Genomic DNA, 15565 nt, shown 5'->3' with positions numbered 1-15565 from the left:
GAAGGAGGAATACAAACAAGTTGGATTTTGATCTTTCAAATATTTACAATAAAAAAAGAGAGTGGAATGATAAATCTGGAATGATACACTTTCAGAAAATATCCTTTCTTAAGTTTGACCTCCTCGTTTTAACAAAAACCCAGTGTGCAGCGACAGGGTGAACTGGCATTAGGGACCTAACAGCAATCATATTTGGTGATAATAATCAGACTTCCAATACAGAGTGCATAGAACGCAAACAGTAACAAAATTGTCGTCCTTTCGGATACGATTACACTTCATATATTACTGTACATAAAGAGCATTTTGCCCATGCAGCTAACACAACAGTGAAGCATGGAGATGAGCGTAACGAGCAAAGATTCAGTTAAAGCAAGTCTGTGTGACAAAGCAGACTGGGTTCTGAATATTCTCTTCTTCATAGCACAAGATCACAAAGAAGACATTAGAAATGTACAATCCTGCTAAAATATCTAGTAAGAGGACCGCTCCTGAGGACCTCAACATACAGTATACTGTATTTGTCATCAATATTGCCATGCACTACACATACTTACAGCGGATCTCCGTCTTAATATATTCACATAAAAAAAAAAAAATCAAACAAAACATTCAATAATCTTCAACTTTTACATATGTTGATTTTAATTTTTTCTGCATTTTTTTTCTCCTTTTTTGAAAAACAAACCTGAAACAGTTGGGCTTTAATTGTGCGAGGAGGAGCCCCTCCTGCCATTGCCAGCTCTAAGAGCTGTTACGTCATCAAACACAGCACAGCTGTCATTGGAGAGGGGGATGGAACAGTTGAGGTGATGAGGGAGAGACTGGGAATTAAACTGCTTGGATGCTTGGAGATATTTGATTTAAATTGTCAAAAGGGGTTTTCAGTACAAACTGAAATTTTTGTTGTGATTGGCGGAAAAGTGCAGGTGAAACAGGGTACCCTTGTCTTGTCTTAATGGCAGGTAAATGTAAGCTCAAGTGGCTCTTTACAATCAATGGATCTGGGATTAAGAAGGCTTTGTTCCATGTCATTTTCCTTTGGCCCAAACCCCTGACTGAGACGTTTACTGATACAAAGATTTCATGGATCTTTTCCTACCTTAACAAAATAAGATAAAAATCAGCCCTGGCATTACTCTTCACACCTTTACCTTTAACATGGCAAGAAAGTGATGGCGTAGGGGCTGAGGGCAAGGGACCAAAAATGGAACAGAACCTACGAGTGACCGTGTGGGGGTACGTCCGGAGAAAATGTTTAGCAGTTCTTTAGTTCTGCATCTGCTCGAAAAATTTGTAGGTGGGATTCTCGTAACCGTTCTGCTGCATCTTGGCCAGATGACGCTCCTCTGGTGTCACTGCCGCATCCACCTACCAACCCATAAAGGGGGTTGGTGAAGCAAAAAAACATATTTAGTAGACAACAAATGACAAACAAATGACACACTGGCTGCTTTTCAACACACAAAACAATTTATTTAAAAGGGTCTTTCTTTACCTCAATTACACCGTGATGAATGGAAGTATATTGTTTCTTCCTCAGCATCACTAAGGTAATGACAATGACAGTTGCTATGACAACCCCTCCAACCATAAGTCCAATGATGGCACCTTTATTGGACCCCACATCCTCAGCGAAAAACACCTGTCATTAAAAGAAAACAAAACTATTTATGTGGACAAAGTACAGACAGCCCTGCTCCAAAAAGAAAGGACATGATGTGTTTTTATACCAGCTTTTGAGGGTAAACTTCATAACCAACACTTTGCTCCTCTTCAGTCTCCGTCCGCACTTTTGGCATCTCCTCTGGCTTTAGGGCAGATACTGAAACAAGATCCACAGACAGAGCATTTAATGCAAATATACATTTATTACTGAAATAGGATTATGCTAATATTACATGCATTACAGGTAGACATGACCCAAGGTAATACTTATTAATCCTCCAGACATACTGGACTCAGAAATACACACAAACATACACTCACCAGGTCGTGTGGGGAGTCCCCTATCTGGAAATGGACGCGCATCAACAGGCTCAACTGCAGAAAAATTATTCAAATGAAAAGGCTGCTTTAATGTCAAATTGCAAAGTGTAATTGAGTGGTGATTTCATTGAGCTCCTATCATTATTAATTTTCATTTTATGAATTTCAAACTAGTATCTGTGTGTGTGTGTGTGAGTGTGAGAGAGTGAGTGTGTGTGTGTGTGTGTGTGTGTGTGTGTGTGTGTGTGTGTGTGTGTGTGTGTGTGTGTGTGTGTGTGTGAGTGACCGTGGTTGTCTGTGTTGGGCTGGTTGAAGCTCTCAGGATGGATGGAGCCCTGTTCGTCCAGGCCAGGGTACATAGGAGCAGAGCTGTAGGCCTGATCAGGCATCAGAGCGTCGTTACCGTAACTCACCCTGCCGTCCACCTGCAAACACGGAGGAACAATAATTAATATGGACATATCGAGGTGGGAGTGGGGGAAAAACTTACTTTGAAAATGTCATCTACTCCCGATGATTGCCAAAAGGTGAAATGTCTCACACCCACAGGATTTCAACTTGCTGATGTGCAAAATGTGCCCAACATGGCCAATACACAAAGCGGAAAATGTATCATCTCTACAACTGTGATCTAACAAATCTTTTTTGCCTTTTAGATACAGTATCCTCCTGGGAGATCATGTTTTTTTAAGATGGAATTGTGTGATTTCTTCACTCTTATTCATTTACTGTACTCGATTACAGTTGTCCCTGTCTGAGATCAGCTGAGCTTTTTTAAACAAAGTCTTTTCTGCCTTTTGTTACTTTCTGCATTGTATATAACATTCCTGTACCAAGACTGCATCCAGGTTTCCCTGTGCACATCTCCACTTTGTGTGTGACCCTGTCTCGTTCCACAGGGCAGAGGTGATTCTATTCAGAGAGAAGGTGGCGTTTATACAGTATAGACTTCATACATCTGTGAGTGGGTGCTACTCGACTCACCCGCCCATCACTCTGCAGGGAAGAGACTTGCTGAGACAGCTCAGATTGAACTCTCTGCATTATCACAGCTAGAAAGAAAAAGGAGAACGAGAGCGTGAGAGAGGGAGACACAACATGATGATAGATGGTGTGTCTGTCCAGTGTCCTGATTACTGAGATATACTAACAGTACAGATGCTGTGTTATCAGCACAACATCCATCACTGGACTTCATGCTGTTAAACTGGTTTTCATCCTCACTCAGCAGTACTAGATGTTGTGTGGCGCATGGGTGGGGCTACTTAATGAAGTCTGTATGTTAAGGCAGGTGGGAAAATTTAGGTTGGTTAATCTGATAATTCTAATATTTGAGCTCATCTTTCTTTAAAATGAACACAACACGACAAATACAAAACACATATTCAGCATTCTGGCGAGGGTTGCTACCAACCATTATTTCAATGTTTATTTATTTTTCAATCTTATATTTTTACATTTATTTTCACTTATTCTGCTGATCATATTGTGCCCAATTAATGAATTACTCATTTGGTGTTTAATTGTAGATTCATTTTCTGTTGATTGATTAATCAACAAATTAACTAATTGTTTCACCTCTTATACTGACATAAACTTAAAATTGTGGTTATCTAGAATTGAGGAGGAAAATCTTATAAAAACATAACCAAAAAAGTAATAAACAAAGAGTAATAGTTTTGGAAAAATTGTCATAAATTATTCCTTTAAACTTCTCTGTGTGTCAGTTATGTTGGTCTCTGACCTAATGTTATCAAACATGCATTCAGATAAGAAATAAGATGAGAGTATATCCTGCAGGGATCTAGTTATTTGCATTCAAGAAAATAGAAATTCTAATAAAGGGAACTGCTTTTTGATGTGAATATTTATATTATTATTTCACAAAAACACAACTTTTAATGCGTTTTTTTATAGGCAATCCCTTATGAAGAGAAATGATTTTTAAATAACATTTCTTATAAGCTTTAATCTTTAATAGCATTTGATAAATGGTGAAACCTCATACCCAGACTGTAAAACAACATCATACTAGAAATATAAAAGCCGTAACTCACAGACTTGGTTTTGGATCTCATTCGCCACACTGGGCACTTTGTAGAGCAGACCGACAGACTGATTCATCCTCTCGACAATTACGCGTAGGTGGGTCAAAACCTAAAAGTTCAGAAGAAAGTAAAGAAGAATTATGAAATCATAATTTCTTGAAACCTGAGAATTTAACAACACACGCATTTTAAGGTGGATTACCTGAGGTCGGATCTGTGCCGCCTTTTTGGGATCGACCGTGCGGACATGCTCGTAATGTTTCAGTGTGTGCTGCCTGTCCTTCTGCTCTGCACGGACGTACTTCTTCAGCAGGCTCAACACCTGACGAGCCTGGAGACGGCAGGGTTGTAAGGAAATGCAATTATGAAAACATATATGATGTGCTGCCTATATTCTATATACCCTTCATTATATTTCCTGCCAAGTACGACTGCAGAATAAGTTGATACATATGGGTAAAAGGACTGAAACAGATACTGTTACTCTTAAAACTCACCCATTGACTGTGAACACACCCATTACTTCAGTTCTGCTTTTTTGTGTGTGTGTGTGCGTGCGTGCGTGCGTGCGTGCACATGCATGTGTGTGTGTACCTGTGGAGGGTTTGCCTGTAGGGAAGTGAGGTAATTTTCCAGAGCCAGGCGCCGGCGACTGTTGAGCAGAGCTTCCACCCGGGCCATGTGTGTTTCCACCAGCTGCTGCCTCTCCCCTGCTGCCTCCCACTCTAGAGCCTCCACCTTCTCCTGGAAGTGCTGCAAACATGGTACATTTAGCAATTACCCATTTTTGCTATATATGATTATAAATTCCAACAGTCATGGTTATATTTTTATTAGAATCCTTTACCACACTGTGGGCTGCACATGCATGTTCTTACATAAATAGTACTTTTTTACAGTTTTTCTTTTTGAAATGTGATCAGTAATTAAAAACTTTTTTATCTTTTAAACTTGAATCTTGTTTTTGTGGTGATCAAGTCAATAACAGATATTAAAAATACCATCAGATTAAAAGTGATCCCGTATCCATTGTTCAATTTAAGTTGACAATATGGCAGAAAACTAATTTTTGAGTGTTTCTATATCCCAAATCCCTCTTTTTTGTATTTTTGATGAAACACCTTCATACATAAATGTATCGAAGGAAAACTGATTAAGTACTACGTGTGTTTGCCTAAATTGGCTAAAGATTATGAACTCAAAAATCATGGTATAAAATTTACAGAAATACAGAAGAAGCTGTGAGGTGTGTCCTACCTGGATGACAGCCTTCTTGTCAGCACGAGGAAGGTTCTTGGTCTGCCTCTCTGCCTCTTCCCACTCCCTCATCACCTGGACATAAAGAGTGTGACGTCAAGGGCAAAAACATTACAGACCACCAGATTCCGTCTTTGTCTTGTTAGACCTTTGGACACCTTGATAGGGCTATATTTCCAGACAGAAATGTTTTGGATGTTGACCTTTACACATAAACATACCTGGGACATCTTTTCCCGGTGTTTGGCCTCCAGGCTTTCCTTGGCCTTCTGGAAGTCAGAGTGTTCATTGTCGTCGCCGGGAGATTCGAGGTACTGATCCACGGCGTCTGGAGGACTAGGGGCCATGGTGGGCACTGGAGAAGAACAGAGGCAGGAATCAAACACAGGGCCGGGGGGAAAACACTCAGAGGGTTATAAGAGAACAAGTGAAAAGGATGCATGAAAGGTGAATGAAGAAAAATAACCTTAAACAGATCTGAAACAAACGATGCAGTCTACTGAGGCAACATAACACAGGGTTTCAGTAACACAGACATCAATGAAATTTAACATACAGCAAGAAGTGTGTTAAAACATACGATATGTTACAAACACAAATAATGCTATTAAAGACAACGATTATCAAGGGGCAAAGGATGGATTAGTTTCCCAGTAAGTGTTGTGCGTACATATTTGTTTATTGTGGGAGCCTAGAGATAAGATGAAAAGTGCAGAGTCGGGATGAGGGCAGGCGCCGCATCACTGGTGTATGGGTGGAAACAGCAAATCAACCCATTAACCTTTAACAACACCCTCCCCCATTCTCTCTCAAACACACACACACACACACAAACACACAGACACACAGACACACACACACTCTCTCATATATGTCGTCCAACATGCTGCAACACTCAGCGTGTTAGGACATATTTATGACATGGTTAGAGACCCACAATTGCCAGGTCATACTACTACGGAGCTGCAGCAGTAGACACAGGACCTTGCAACTGCAAGGCATGCAGACACACTTGTGTAGAAATGCATGCAGACGCACACTGACATTCAGGGTTGAGTATTTGTGCTACCTCGTCCATATGCTCTATCAGTTAGTGTTATTGATTAGAAAATAATGAAACATGTAGGTAAACGATTTTGAAGTGAATAACTACTAGTGTGTCACATAGCTACTTTCCAAAAGGGACACTACCTGATTCAAACATTGTCAGCTAATCTACTGACTCTGTGTAAAATGTCTGGGAATATTATATTTATCTTATTGTCAACAAATCCCAAGTAAAGATCAAAGCCAACAATGAATTCATGTAACCATTTAGTTTTGTCTGTGTAGTCAAAGCCAGTTATAGTTTAGCCCTCTGACATAGGCCTCCCTTGTTAAAAGGGCGTCGTGGAGCCACACTGTTTTACTGCCTGACGTGTTTCATGGATTCTGTAACTTGGTTTTGTAATTAAATCCTACATTCATCTTACTGGTTGACAAGCAGTAAATACTAACCAGAGAATAAAATGTGTGGTCCCCAAGAGATGCCTTTAGTAACTCTTGTCAAAATAACATTAGCTAACAACTATTGTGCCCAGATGTGTTAGGAAATTACGGATCACTTTTTAAACAATTAAACTATACATTTGTAACACATTTAACAAATTTAAAGATATTTTCTTTATATCAGGGAGATGGAGGATTTAAATAATACTATAATACTCAACACAAAACTAGAAGACGAGCAACCTGATCCACTATTCAGTGCTCCGAGTGGTTAAGAGTCATCAGACACTCAAGACAGTGAGAGGCAGAGGTTGAGGAAGTTAATGATACAAAAAGACAATCTGCAGCAGTCTGAGGACAGGAATCAGACTTGTTTGGACACTTCAGGGTTTAGACGGCTTCGATCCTGGGACTTACACGAGCTGCCGCAGACAGCTAGGCAGTACTCCTCTGAGCCAAAGTTATTCCTGTTGCCCCCACAGCCCCCAAACAAGAAGGGAACACAGCTGCCCTTCTCGGGCACGAAGTACCAGCGCTCCAGCATGGCATGACATGGGCCTGACTCAGCACGAGCCCAACAAACAGCTGAGATATGTACACACAGGCAAACGCAAATGAAATATCAAATAAAAATGAATGCAAAATGTGAGCTTGTTACGTCAACAAAACACAATGAAAAACAACCGCTAAATGAATACACGTCAACAAAAAGGTTTGTATGTGCTCAATGTCTTACCGCGCACAACTTCCTCAACTGATTCAGTGGTGGTGGTGGTGGTGGTTGTCATGGCAATGTTAGCGTTGTGTTCATCGCTATCCCGTTCATTGGTCATGTCATCGTCGTCCTCTTCATCATCTTCCCCTTCGTTGCCATCTCCATTTTCATCCCTTTCAAAAGTCTCCGTGTCTTCATCCTCATCTTCCTCATCCTCAGCGATGACTGGCTCTGTGTCTGCCGGGCGAGACATGCTGCAGAGAGAGCCGTTGCTTCAGTCTATGTTTCAACAAGTGTGTGTCCATCAGACTAGATGAATATGTGATGAATTTGTGCGATGGATGGTACCTGTTATCAGAGTATTCGGTCTCAGCTCCGCCCCACCAGACGTCTGACTCCTCCCCTTCTAGCTCTGTGCTGTCTGACTCTCGCTCTGCCTCCGCCGGACAGCAGACAAACTCCACCCCTCGGAAACGGTCAATACCACATGGCAGCAGCATCCCGTAGTCATGGAGATTCATAGAGCGGTCTCCACAGGACTGCATTTTTCAAAACAAGCATTAACGGTGACTTTCTACAGTGCTGACAGCCAACATGAAACCACACAACATTCAATTATTTCATAAGGATATGATAATTTATTGTGGTGAAGCTTGGTGACTGGAGATAAGGAGTGTGGCCCCACAGCAGTGTTTCCACTAGGATGCAATGCATTGTGCCAATCTGAATTAAAATAGGCATATTGGCCAATTACTAGGAAGAAGAAATACAGTACAAACAAACTGGCTCATAAAATTATAAGGAGCCAACTTGAATCAAAATAATTGTTAAAACGTACTGTTTTTAATTGCACTGAAGTGACACTTCAACGCAAGATGCAAGCTAGGGCCCTGCAAGCTAGTGTGTGTGTGTGTGTGTGTGTGTGTGTGTGTGTGTGTGTGTGTGTGTGTGTGTGTGTGTGTGTGTGTGTGTGTGTACGCCTCTGCTTCCCAAAGGCGACTTCGCTGCGCTGTTTTGATCAAATCTTTGTATGAGGAAGCAAAGTATTCAAGTAAGGCCTTGGCTTGTCTCTCCTCTGCCATGAAATAAATCAACAGTTCTAGTGAGAAGGGAGAAGCCTCTCTCTGCTGACACGATGGAGACAGAAATTACACAGGTTACCTTGGCAAATTTGACCCACTCCGATAGATTACACCGTAATCCTTAATAAGAACCACGTAGGCTGTTTAGAAAGCATAACCTCTGTGACCGTTGATGACTGTCACCATAGGGATGGTATCTTGATGTGTGGTTGTGACAGGGATGCTCGATTCAGAAAATGTCACGGTTCAAAATAAATTATTTAGGCTTAAGATACGATTCAAAAATCGATTTACAACTCAAAAACTATTTTACATACTATCACAGTAGGTAAATGTAGTCATTTCCCCCATGGGATAGTACACACGCCATTACAAAAGGAGAAAAAAATACAAAATTTGAATATGAATCAATTTTTTGAATTCTATGAATCGATTTTTGAATCTGTACAGCTTGTATGGCTGCACGATTATGGACGAAATGGTAATCACGCTTATTTTGATCAATATTGAGATAATGATTAATTTTCATGATTATTTGTTGATTTTAACCAAAACAAATTTTATTGTCACAAAGGCCATTTATAATTGCTTTCACATCCATATTATGCTTCATTCCTCTTATGTTGAAGTCATATGTTGTAGGACAGTTATCTACCGGACAAACCATGAACTGGGATTTCGGTACCTCATTATGGTGCCACTTAAATGTCTGCTTTAGAGGCAGCAGAAACATCACTGCATGTCACGCTAGTAAAACTAATAACACAGCAGGTAACGTTAACGTTAGCTACAGTTGTAACCGTTGTAGCGTGACTGTATTTCACAGTAGAGGATTCCAACAGTGAGACGTCAGTCTGCTGTGAAAGCTACAACCCAGGGCTCCAGACTAACTTTGTGCCTTGGTTCCACTGGTGCGCCTAACTTTTTTTTTTTGGTGCACCATTTAGGTGCAATCAAATTTTTCCTTGTGTCGCCGTTAACGCCACAATTTCAAGGTCACCTTTTTACCATGCTCCATATTCATTCATATATATTACGTAAATGATTTTAAACAAGAATAAGGTGTAGGTAAATATTTTTATTTGAAGCGCAATTATACTGCCTATAAAAATAAAAATATATTTTTTTAAATAAAAAAAATCGTTTAAAGTGCTTCACTGAGCTGCGAAACTAACATAAAAAAAAAAAAAAAAAGATCTCTGAGAAAGCTCCTTTACTTGTTTTCAACAACAATAACAGACTAAATAAACGAGATAGGGAGAGAAGATGAGGGCGATGGACTGAAGCGTATGCTACTCACAGAGTTACGGCTGACTCATTATTAATGGGTCCAGCACAGGTTGAATGGCGGGTCAGCAGAGTTACACACGTGAACTGTCTGTATCGTCAATAGACTGTTAATAATACATATACAGTCTGTGGTATCGCGACTCCGTGCATTTTTATGAACTATGACATTCTGGTCATGGGTCACATCTCTCGCCCAGGTCCAGCAGGCTCTGCCTCACACGCGATTACTCAACAACCTGAAGTTAGTTGCATTTACACTTCTTCTGTGTTTTTCGCTGTGGCTGCCGCGATAGCAGAGAGTTCCCAGCGGAAACACTGTTACAACTACAGGTTCGCCTCTCATGCTTAACAAATATACAGCTGTGACCACATATACAACAATTTCAACTGTGGACAAATGTCAGAAGTGTGGACCGGCGCTGTCGCCTCTGTCTCTGTTCCTGGGAAACCGTGTGTGAGTGAATGGGGGCGGGCTGATCAGAGAGTAAGAGCCAAAGACCAAGACCAAACACAGGCACTACTTTACAGAAGAAATGGGTCATGTAACACATGTAAACAAACCCCCCCTCCCCCAAAAAACAGCCTTCTTTGAACGGAATGAAGCATTTAAAATATTCATAAATCACGCAAATTTGATCGCAGGAAGCCAAAATTGTGATTGTGATTGAAATTTGATTAATTGTGCAGCCCTAACAGCTTAAATCGTGATATGAATATGAATCTTTTTTGCACACCCCTAGTTTGTGACATTAAGAAGAGGGGCTGTAGCTGGTGCCGACCCAACCTTGCTGGCAATTTCTTTTCTTAATTTACGTTAGACCGGCGGCCGCTTGGTTTAAAGAAGTAATTCACATTATTTATCTAGTTCGCCATGCCCTGGGCGTTTGACTTTCCTGCTTGCTTGTCGTTGTTTGTAAATCTACAGTAGTCTATTCCTGCATTCAATCAGAGCGAGAACAGGACATGTAGTGTTTTTCCTTTATCACATATACGCTACAGTCTCCAGTCATTTTTTTAAATGGAAAAAACATGATTGTTAATTGAAAGATATGAAGACCACTGTCGCCTATTTAACCAAATTCAGATTGTGTAGAAGGAATTATGTCCACCATTACAGGTAGTTAGTATATCCATTTACAACCATAGCCAGAAACATGCTCAGTAGCATTCAACTGTATCATTAAAATTGGTTACCCAGGCAATTATTTCCGCCAATCATTCTGACCTGAAACTATTAGAATTTTCAGCCCTCATCATTTTTTTTCTGGTCAATGACCGGTAATTACCAGATCACGGAAACTTAGCCCCACACTCCTAATTCAGCTCTAATGTATCAATTAGTATTATAATAGAGATTAAAAAATGATGTTGGATGACTGAACATGAATGAACACTTAGAAAGAAACAACGACAAACTGGAACACGGTGGAGACGGTTGACAGCCGTAGGAGGGAGGATGAAATTAGGGAGTGCTGAGTCATTCAGCAGCAGCCAACAGAAGACCAGATAGAAGTTGAAAGAAAAATCCCCTAAAAAATATAATGACAGAGGGAGCATAACATACAGTTCATACAGTGATATTGAATGCTGTGACATTGTCTCACCTCTTTGGCTACAGTGTGCCAGTGCAGGTGACTCTCACACTGGTCCATACGCTCCTGGTGCAGGAACTTACATTTGTCAGGAACAAGCAGGGCATCGCTCACAAACTCCCCAACTGAAATATAAATACGCTTTTTTACATTACAGATAGTTAGTAAATCCATTAACAACCATAGCCAGAAACATGCTCAGTAGCATACACCTATATCTTTAAAACTGGTTACCCAGGCAGCGGTATGGCACCACAATGTGAGTGTGAGTGCGGCACTGCTTGCGGCCTTTCTTGCACCAGTTCTGGATGCTGACGGGCTGGTTGGCCTCCACAACATTTGTGATTTGCAACTCCGGGTACACCTAGAGAAAAGTGAGAGAGTTTTATGTTCTTTTGTAGTACATTAGCTTTGTCTTCCTGTCTTCTTGCCTGCTCTCCTGCTGCCCCTTGGTTTCTCTGTCAAAATAGCAGTCTTAAATACCTCTTGGCAGTACTGCAGGATGCCCTCCTTGGTGCCGATGCAGCTCTTGGTGCCGGAGGGGTCAGACTCCCATTTGCCACTCTGCACATTAATATGCATGTTGAGCTTCCCGCAGAACATGGCCACCTGGGGCTCAGTTAGCAAACTCACAGAGTCATCAGCAGGCACCTGGACAGACAAGGTAAAACAATGAAAATGGGGTACCAAATTGGTGAAGTAAAAATGAACCATTATTATCTTCTGATTCAAGTTATGTATATTCAGCCCCTAAGTTTGTACGTCTGTCTTTTCATGCACTACTGGGATTATTGAATCATAAGGATAAAGTACTCTTTAAATTACTCTATAACATCAATGCACATTTAGGTTGTTATATAAATAAATAAAAGAATACTACTGGTTTAAGCCTAAGCTGTTTCATCCCTATGAGCTCATAAGCCGGAGAGCTAATCATTACAGCCACAGGGCAGAACATGTGCCTGTTGTTAGTCTGTCTTATGAGATTTTATTTATTTCCCACATTAAAGAAAGTGCAATGAGAGTGTGGACAAGACCATATTGCCTACAATCACAATGAATAGAGAAATATATTAAACCACTGGCTATTAAAATCCAGCTGTGAGTGAATATAAGGGGCCTACAACCTTTTCTTTCGCAGGGTTTCCCATGCATTGATTTATTTGTGGCGGCTTGCCACAATTTTCAAATCGACCACCAAATGTTGATTTTCTATTTGTATCTATTTAAATTAGGTAGAATCTTATTTCATTGTTAATAGACCTGCACACAATGCATTGATTTGCTCTTTGTCCCTTTCTCTTGATTTGTGAAGCACATTCGGACCTGTCTGTGACTAGCCCCGTGACCCTTTCCTCTCTGTTCACTACTGTTAACCGCGGTAAAACTTTTGCTTTGCCGTATATCCACCAGGTGAACTCATGGTAGACATCAACGTAAATTGAAGAAAAAGATACCACTTGTGCCGCCACCACATACTCTAATTCTGTGGCAAACAATGGAACTGGCTTTGGTCTTCTACTGTCCAATGGGACATACAGTAGCTGTCTGCACTTATTGTTTTTCCTTCCTTTGTGTTTGGGGAAACAATTGGAGTGAGAATGTGTTTTGCTTTCTGGGCCTTGTATATTTCTGGCAGACATCAGAAACGCTGATGCTGCAAGCTGGCTACCTACAAAGTCATCTGCTGCCAGCCTTTAAATGACTAATTCCGTCTTGATGCTTTGTTTGCCTGTGAAGATCTGCATAATGTTCCTCACAGCTTTCTGTGAGTTCCTTTCTGTAGAAACTGCTCTCTTCTCACCTTTCAGCCCATTGTTGTTATGTGTTGTTATGTATTATGTATTTGATACATAACGACATTATATTGCCCCTCCAGCTTGCTCATACTGCTTGAACCAAAACCGTAGAAAAATACTAACTGCAGTAGTAAGCAGTAGATGCATACCAACGCACAGTTGAAAACTGGGAGAAAGTGGTATAGGAACGTGTGTTACAGAATAATATTCAGATATAGAATATGTGATGTGCTGAATGAGAAGACAATTTAGAGTAGTACTCCCAACACCTGCCAGGCAAATATTTGTCCATGGGCAGTGGTCCATCCTACATATCACTGGCTTCTGTCCTTCAAGATGTTTCTTGTATACACATCTAAGCCACAAGACACAGTTATAGGAAGTCATGTGCTACCAGTAAATTGCTCCTGTGCTTATTAGTCTAGGATTACACTGAGACAACCAGTTGGACCTGGTCTTACATCAAAGAAACAGCTTAAAAACACTCCTGTGAGACTGTGCGGGAATGTGGCAGCGGGCCATAACAAAGGTTATCACGTCTAGGTATTGCGACTGCAGGGTCTGTGTGACTCTTTAAATCATGACTCAGCCTGCAGGCTAAAAAGTATCCAGCACAGAAAGGGAATTCACTGAAAAACAATGGGTGCATTTAACTAGATTAAATGCCTATATTAAATTTGCCTATAAAAGCGAATCTGACCAGATATATTATTTGACCCTATGGAAAATGTTACAGCAAAGAAATAAAGTAGAAACAGTATTGTAACACCATAGCACAAAAATATCATTCAAAGTCCCACCCAAATAGTACAGCTAAAGTATCTCAAAACAATCATAATAACAATAGTTCTTGAATTCTACATCCAACAGTGGGACCTGCAGAATTCTGCTGAAGATATTTTCACTGCATCACGCAGGGGTTTACTTTGAGTGGAAACCTACAGCACGTGTGTTTTTATATTGAGTCTGCACTATAGGTAAACTCCTGACTTGCACCCCTAAATGAAGTATGGTGACGTGAAACGTATGCATCGAGTGATTTGCATAATGCAATGTAAAGTCGGTCATCCTGTTTCTAGCTGAATTTAAGCTGTGTGCCTTCATCGGTGGTTCTGCACAGCACCACCAGCAGCAGCAGCAAATTGCAGGCGCCATCTTGCCTGTGTCAAACTAAAAGGCTGCATCCTTTTTCCCATTCTCCTCAGCAATATCACAATCCTGCAGCTGCACGGCTGGTGGACTGGACCCAGTGGGCCGCAGCAGCACCAAATAACACTGCACATTAGCATTCCTAAAAAAAACATCCGTCGGTGTAAGGGGGCATGTTGTGTTTGTCAGTAATGTAACGTTGAGTGGTGTATTGACGGGTTTGTTTGAAACCGTTAAGATGTAGCCACAGGGTTGCCATGCCAATCCCGTTTCATTTTCTAATAAAAAGCTAGCATTAGCTCTATAGACCCTATCCATTTCACTAGTTAGCAACCTATGTGACTTAACGTGGCTATCAAACTACCCATGAAAGGATAACAGCGACGAACCAACTAACAAGTGTTATTATAGAACTGCGTACAGAAGCACCCCTAGACTAATCAAAACATGTCTAATATGGCATGGACAAGCTGTCAATCACTGACATCTAACGGTAACGTTAGGCCTTGGTAGCATTACTCACATGATTTTGTTTGCTAATTCTACGCAATAAATGTGCGTGACACTATGAACTTGTAATATTGATGGCACATAGCTACATGCTCAAAACCGTCAAGGAAAACAAATTTTGTTTTTCTGTTTTAAAGAGAGAATGTGCTTCGTAATGTTTTCTTCGGTAGCAGAAAGGCTTTTTAACTATACCGTAAATAGCCTTAATGGCATCAGTGGAACGTTCTAACCTAAAGTTACCTACTATTACACTTATATTTTAACCGTTATTTTATTGCGTCTTTATTTAACTAGGCACGGTGGTTGGCACTGTGGTCGGTCTGATGGCTGCTGTAGCTACAGGCCCGCAGATGAGCGTCTCACCGACACACACAGCCTCATTTCACCGTTGTAAGGTTACTCACCTCGGATGAAAGCGTCAAGGTCGCCACCAGTAACAGCAGAAACGCCGTAAGCTCTCCCATGCCGTCCCAGTATCCAGCTGCCCCGTTATGGTCAAGGATTTTCCGTTAAGAATAAAAATGTCAAGGCAAGTGGAGATACGTTTCGACAACAGCGGATGAAGTGTCCCAAATCCCTGTGATCCCTCCCTGTTTAGCTCCTGACTGAGAGGCTGGATGTGTTTGGTCTGGGCTGGAGGGAGGGG

General features: G+C 41.0%; 1 protein-coding gene across 2 annotated transcripts; it reads right to left on the bottom strand.

Annotated features, from left to right (window-relative positions):
* Positions 1 to 409: 409 nt before the first annotated feature.
* On the bottom strand, positions 410 to 15558 carry appb (amyloid beta (A4) precursor protein b). 2 transcript variants are annotated; one of them, XM_034886267.1, is made up of 18 exons: positions 15324 to 15558; positions 11945 to 12112; positions 11696 to 11825; positions 11474 to 11586; positions 7846 to 8036; positions 7519 to 7751; positions 7200 to 7367; positions 5516 to 5649; positions 5295 to 5369; positions 4632 to 4790; positions 4240 to 4368; positions 4047 to 4146; positions 2974 to 3041; positions 2276 to 2414; positions 1990 to 2043; positions 1734 to 1825; positions 1499 to 1645; positions 410 to 1371 (listed from the first exon to the last, which is right to left on the bottom strand). In XM_034886267.1, exons 1-18 carry the CDS (start codon positions 15381 to 15383, stop codon positions 1270 to 1272), a joined length of 2262 nt encoding a protein of 753 aa, XP_034742158.1. In that variant the 5' UTR covers positions 15384 to 15558; the 3' UTR covers positions 410 to 1269. The 2 variants fall into 2 exon arrangements, with proteins under 2 accessions (XP_034742158.1, XP_034742159.1); XM_034886268.1 differs by lacking the exon at positions 7200 to 7367.
* Positions 15559 to 15565: the final 7 nt, after the last annotated feature.

The sequence above is a fragment of the Etheostoma cragini genome, chromosome 11 (assembly GCF_013103735.1).
Source record: "Etheostoma cragini isolate CJK2018 chromosome 11, CSU_Ecrag_1.0, whole genome shotgun sequence".
Classification (NCBI taxonomy): domain Eukaryota; kingdom Metazoa; phylum Chordata; class Actinopteri; order Perciformes; family Percidae; genus Etheostoma; species Etheostoma cragini.
Note: the sequence above shows the minus strand (reverse complement) of the source record. Positions and strands in the feature narration are given on the sequence as shown.